A 7053-nucleotide genomic window follows, 5' to 3' on the forward strand; every position below is an offset into this window, starting at 1 on the left:
AATGGATATTGCTTTTCGGAGTCGTGGAATCTGAAACTGAGGAATTATGAAGTATGGGCTATCTTTTGTCAGCAGAAACCGTCTAAGCCCTATAACAATAATGCCTGCCGCAGGCGTGCTCGGACAAACTCTGTTCGAAAGTGCCCACAGTTGTTGTGAGCTTGCTCAATTTTTATTTTAGTAGAATTTCTCTTAGCATCATGAGTAACGGGATGTTTCTGATTGTAGATTACTGAGAGCCAATATTGGTCCATGGCCGGTACAAACAATTCTCTTGCTCGATTGTCTGCCAGGTACAATTTAAACGGTATAATTGTTCATTGTTTTCAACTAGACTTTGCTGTTCTAATCACTACAAAATTTTTTTGGCATTTGGTGGATTCAACCCAATCTGTTGCGGCCATACTGTTGGCCCAAAATTGAATTTTTGTAAGACAGGCAAGATCTGCTCCTCATAGTTGCTGTAAAATTTTGCCCATTCAAACTCTCTCTTAGATATGCTTGTTGTGTTAACGTGTTCAGCTTTTATTGGGTTTCCTAATGAAATATTGTGTTGTTGTTCCTTTCCTGCTTCTCTATCTAATGTGAAGGGTAATTGCGATTGCAGGGCTTGTTGCGTCGCAAAATAGATGCAGTTCGTGCTTGTCATCGGGATTAGGATCCAAGCATCTGCTAATAGAGATGTCTAGCATCCGTTAAAATTCGTCGACCCATTGCTGCAAATTGTGATGAAATTTAATTGGTATCTGATTATTCCAGTTGTTACTTTGTTGGAATATCGACTGAAGAATGCATTTTACCAAAATATAGAACGGTGTCATGATTCCAAGCGGCTCAAACAATGATGTTGCGAGTTACACCAACTGACATTGTTGCAAGTTCTTGACATCTAGTTTTTGGTCTGGTTTTCTTAAAATTAGATTGTCGTTCCCTGTCGACGTTTTTCCTAATAATGCATTGTTCTGTCAGAGAGTCAGACAATTCTTGTTTTGTATTAAAATGGTGTTAGAATCATTACTGAAAGTTTTAGAAATGTTTCAGCTACCTTTTTGTAACGTTTTTTCTACAGCTGTTGTTTTGTATGCGGCCTTTTGGGTTGTGCTGACACTTTGAAGTTAATCATCATCGTATAAAATGTTTTTTTTTTGCTGAGTAAGCTTCAGGATCATCGAATGTGTCATCTTCCGCATATCTGTGACGTATATATATTGCACATGACGTAGAAGGATTTACTCCGTTTATTAATAGCTTCCGTTTGACTGGTTTTTTCTCCTTTTCTGATCCACAGAACTGGAGTGCGTCTTGATCCTCAGCTCGTATGTTAACTTGCTTAAACACCATGCTCCAATATCACCGGCTACTGCAAGTCCAAAAGGCTACACGGAAGATCTGATCCGGTAAAAAGAGCCTTTCTAGTGAATCTCTTTTGTATTCTGAAGCTGAATCTGTGACTCTTCGTACTTTTTTTAAAAAAAAATTTATGCTCAACTGGGTTTTGTGATAAATACTCTATAGAGATTTCCTAAAATAGGGTTGGCGCTGTTTCTCTTAAACATATCTTTTCTCGTCGTCTGTTGCAATGGTTTTAAGCTAACGAAAAGATAAATCTGGGCTCCTGCTGAAGTCAGTTTTCTTACTGATTATAATTGTGCTTTAGCATGACAAAAAATTGTTAGATAGTTTTGTGTCATCTTTCCGATGCACCCCGATCTCATAACGAATTGCGTTGTAACCTTTCGTTTTTTCTTGTCTTTCAAGAGCTTTCATGACATGTGCGTTCGTGATCCTTTTCAAGTTCAAAAATCTGTTTCTCCTCATATTCCAAAACAGTTTGAGGCATGTTTTTCTCTATTTCCTGCTTTCTTTTTTTTGCCTTAAATATAGTGATGTTGTAATTAACCTAGTTTTATGTTATCATTTGGCTTTTTTTTCTGCGGTATTAGCCCTGTAACTGTCCACCAAGTTGTGTCGGTGTGGCGCTATGGGTGATACTGTTGTGAATTTCAGTGGTACAGTTGTCATGAAGGCTTCCGCTCCATTTAAAATTCCTTCTACATTTCTCGTATTTGGTGAACATTAATATTGTTAAAGTGATCGTATTTAGCAAAGATAGAGTTGAGCATTTTGGCGGGTACACTGGGAAATTGAAAATTGGTAGCTGACGTGGCGTAGACAGAGGCTGAAAAGAGGTTGGTTGCTGTTGGAAGGTCCAATTAAAAGAAGGAATTCAGTTTATGTTAAGATATGATCATTTTAACGTGAAGAAGATGGTACTGCAATTTAGTAAGTGTCGCTTTTTCCGAGTGCTTTCGCACTTGAGTTTGTTATTTTCACTCCTGCTGTCTAAAGGAGTATGGAATTCTATTGAAACTTATTCCGTGCAAACAATAACCAGAATTGCCTGAAATTAAACTTGAAGTTGTATCCGTGAACTGATTTGATTGAAGCTGCGAGTGTGGTTTTGTTGTTTTGTTTTGGTGTTGTGATTGCTAACATTTTATTGATTATGGCCTTGATTTGTATTCGGTAAGTCTTTTTGATAGAGATATGGTGTTCGGAGTTCTGGTGTTGTGATTTTATATATATATATATATATATATATATATATATAGGAACTGTCTTATGGTTGTCTCAAGAATATAGGATACTCTTAAGGTTTACCTGACTAACTAAAGTTCTAGATCTCTAGTCTCTTACTCTTCTATCTGAGCTTCAGTAGACAGTGCACGGGCCCCAATGCTAAAGTCTAACGTATCTCTCAATACTAAACAAGAGCGGAGTAGAGAGAGAGAGAAATATACTTGATTATTATATCAGGTCTGTGACTAGTACCGACTAACGGGGTTAGTGAAAGGGGATAAAGGGAAAACTAATAAACATTTAGGGAAAGGTATTTTCCCTTTTTCAACCAATCAGGGTTGAGTATTTCAGTATTTATTTTATTTAAATAAATAAAGTCTTCAAGTCTTTTGTTGGAAGTCAACATTGACTCCATCTTTCCGGGTTTTTTTAGTTTTTTGAAAGTCTTTTGACTAATACGTTAAGTCAATTTCTCTTTATTCTCTCTGAAGGATTTTCTTTTCTTTTTGAATGTGTTGCTTTGTAGTTCGTTCGTCAGTAGGTCGGTTTCCAGACACGGGTTGCCCAAAGAGCAAGGAGAGAGCATCAACAACCACAAAATTATCAATTCCAGTACCACATCCAGTAGACGAAGATCCTTTCGGGTAGGCCCAGTGTTAATGTTGGAGGCGCTCCTGATGTCTGGTGACTTACCTGATTTGTTTATGTTAGTTGTTTAAGGTATAAAATTTTTTCTCTTTATTAGTTTATCAGGTTAGGTAGTGTAATTGTTCTCTGTTATATGTAATATCCCTTCCGGTTGAAAGAAAAAATAAAATCATTTGTTCGAAATGTTATATTGAATTCGGTGGAAAAATCGAGAGTAGTTAGGTAGTTTGTCAACAGAAAGTTTGTTGACAACAACAAGAAATGTTAGTGACATGTGACGGTTTTGGCCATGTTAAATTTTGGTACTGAAGATGATCATGTATTAGTACTTTTGATGTCTCCCAAAATCAGGAGTCATTCTGATGCAAATAATTCTTACGAATTTTTTCGTCAGACTTCTACATGTTTTGGATTTGTTAGTTGTTACAATTAGTGTTCATTGTTACTGTTCGCGTTTTTCATGTCTGTGAATTTAGTAAAGGTTACAGATCTCGCTTATAGGTTGTAATGGGTATGTGCAAAAATGTCCAATTGCCTTATTCCCATTAACGGGTATTTCATCATTGGATAAATTTAGTAAGTTATCCGTCTACGCGCTTTTTTTTCAAGGTTCGCCTGATACGACACATTGATATTCAATCTTCCAAATATTTCCTTTGGGAATTATATCACTTTAGTTGTTAATAGACGTACAGTTGTTAGTTGTTACTATAGAAGTATGTATGTAAAGGTAATTACCAATTTATGCAAGCGATAGTTTTATGTTATTATTTACATGTGTAAAAATGATGTTCTAATTGTTTTTGTTATGTTTTATAGTAATCAGTCTATAAAATAATAAAGTGATTTATGTATTTTTCAAAATTTTGTTATTTGAAATTTTCGAATTTGGAATATACTTATGTTTCGGTTTGTTAGAAACTGTTAATGTTTTGTCATTTAGTTTTATCAGATTTGGTTATAAAATAGATTTCATACTTGTTTTTATTTTGAATATTAAGTATTGAGCTAGTGTTACATAGTAATGTTACTGTTGAAAGTGATATAACTGTCATGTCATGACTCAATCTATTGAAGAACTATGTACACGTTATGTGTTGAACTTATTGTGCAAATCTGTTACATAATACATATAACCTATAGTGTGTTATTATACACTGTGTTGTGCATATTACGCATTTTATGCTTGTTTATATCTATTCCTATTGTTAACTACAAATTATAAATTACTTTTTGGTATTTTCTTTATATACAAAAGTGCATATATATCTAACTATGGAAAATCTTTGCATATGTACATGTATAATTCTATCAGCTAAGAGTAGGATAGGTAGGTTTTTAGAAAAGTAGAAAATTTGAGTTCTATCTAATGTTTATTACACATCAAGTGTTATAACGAATTGCTATAACTATCAATAGTTATAAGGGATATAAACTGGGGTACAATTGTAGAGAATGGTACAATTGTAGAGGTTTGTACAAAGTTAAAGAATGGTTATTTGGACAAATAGATTATAAATATACCAAATAGTTTGTTCAAACAGTTGAAGTATAGATTGTTACTGCAAAAAGGGAAAACATATATGCAGAGAGAGATTCATAGTTGGAAAAGAGTGTTCAAATTTATTCAATTTAAAGCGTTTGAATTCGATATTGTTACTTGTTCTCAGTTGGTGTCATTACAATTTGTCCGTCTGTTTGTGATGATTTGTTCTGTCCCTATAATGTTTGTATTCTTTAAGAAAATGATCGTGTTTTGACAGAAATTGTGAGAGGAGATTAGTTATTTCGTCAATTGGTTCGTCAGTTATCGACGCTTTAACTGTATTCCGTATCTCTTTTTCGATATCAGTTACCTTTCGTTCGTTATTGAATTGTATTACATTAATAAAGGCTCGATTCGTTACGCTGCCTTCTAAGTGGTAAGTGTGATATTCTTCACACGGTTCAAGCGCTTCGATTGGTACAATTAGTGGTCGTTCCGGTGCTTCCTTGGGTTGAAAAATGTAATAATTCTTAATGGGTCAAATTTACGTAAAGTCCCGATAGTATAGTCCTATATTAGCTCATATCCGTAGTTTAAGAAATACGGCGATGTTAATTGGTCGTTAATATGGATGTAACTCTTAGTAGTGTTGATGTTTTTATCGCATAGGAACGTATAAAATATCGAGTTGTGTATCAACTTTGTTTCGTGTACCCGATAATAGTTGTTTTGCGCATCCTTCGGTGTTGGATGTAAGAAGTTAAAGCTTAATTGAAAAATTTGATGTTCGAACACACTGTAAACCGAAAGGTCTTGGGATGCCTTGGCAACAAGGTAGTCAAAAGTACAAATTACTGGTACCTTAAACTTGTAGTCCTAATCATACATGAAGCGTTCTGTTAGACTATAGAATTGTTTTAAGATGGGGTATGTTGTCTGATGTAGTTTATCTCTCCCCATATTCTTAGTACTACGTTTTACAGTGTTAGTATTTTCGGATGGTAGAGGCGGGAAGTATTCCGAGACGCGATCTTTTAAGTTATGTAATGGTGTTATAACAAAATTATAATCTCTAGAATCGAATGGCATTTCAGACCAGTTAAGGTACGATAGTAAAAGATTACTATTGTGTGGATTGCTGAGAGTTCTCGGGTCCTTTTTTTGAAACCAAATTTTTTTCATAACAGTTTTTGTGGGGTTTGTTCATTGGTAGATTGGTGGAAGAACTACTTCCTATTGTTTTTTCTAGGTGTAACTGCGTATGGAAACCGGAGGTTGTTCGGTCTAATGTGATGTGGATTCGTAGCAATCCAGCGTTGTTGAACACTGTTTTGTATATTATTATTTTCTGTTGTGTAATCATCAGGTGGGGGTGGTCGTACTGGTGGTGGATAGTTTGGTAAGGGAGGAGAGACATATGTTTCATTCGGGAGTTTTGTTTCTTGGCCTATTGTTCTGGTAGCTATGTGTATTAGTGCTTGTACTTTGTTCCTTTGTTCTGTTACAAAACGAATCTAGATTTCGTCGGGTATCCGACTGTCGCTTTTTACCAATTTGTTCCGATATGTGGTTCGCTATCTCTTGTGGTGTACGTTGGTTGGTCTGTGTCTGTTGTTCCGATGTTACATTTTCCACTTCTATTCTCATGGTTGTTACTCGGTCCTGTGGGTGATCAAAATGGGCATCCGTTTGTGTACTGCAATGGATGCGTTGTCGCGTATTGTCCCTGGGCTTGAGCGTCCAAAGCCAGGGCTGAGCTCGCCTTCTTCCACATCATAGCTTATTGGAGAGTCTGTTTTGTAGGGGGATTCAATTTCGTAGTCCATTCTGGAAGCCATTTGCTAAAATTGTTACTGTTTAGTACATATTCTCGATTATTACATATGTTACGATTATTATCTTTTTTATCATGATTGTTATTATTTGATTGTTATTTGATGTCGTTATGACTATTTCCCATCAGAATTTCCAGTTACTATTGCTACCATGAAAGTATTGTTGTATCAATATGAATGGATATCGACTGAACATCATTCAACGGTTAGTGTGTTGTTACATATCGTTACGAAACATACATTTATAATGTTATTGCTATATGAACTAGGTGAAAACTACGTGTATTAGTGAAATGCGAAAATGAGGTATAAAGTCTGTGAGAGAAAATGGCTAAAGAGGTTTATAAAATGGAAAGAAGTGTCATAAAAAGAGGGTTAGGGAAAATTTATTAACATCGAAGGGATGTGTAGCACATGATAAATTGTACAATGTTAGTTGTTCGTATACTACAGGGTTGTTGTTAAACCTCGTATGTATCTGCCGAATGATTTTTGAAATATGTT

General features: G+C 35.2%; 1 protein-coding gene across 1 annotated transcript in view; it reads right to left on the bottom strand.

The window, feature by feature from the left end:
- The window catches only part of LOC142341324 (uncharacterized), a 58897-nt gene extending 52536 nt beyond the window's left edge, over positions 1-6361 (bottom strand). Inside the window, exon 1 of the mRNA XM_075392248.1 lies at positions 6199-6361. Coding sequence (XP_075248363.1) covers positions 6199-6361 — 163 coding nt within the window. The remainder of the gene's footprint in view (positions 1-6198) is intronic.
- Positions 6362-7053: the final 692 nt, after the last annotated feature.

Source organism: Convolutriloba macropyga, chromosome 6 (assembly GCF_964194025.1).
Source record: "Convolutriloba macropyga chromosome 6, txConMacr16.3, whole genome shotgun sequence".
In the NCBI taxonomy this organism is placed as follows: Eukaryota; Metazoa; Xenacoelomorpha; order Acoela; family Convolutidae; genus Convolutriloba; species Convolutriloba macropyga.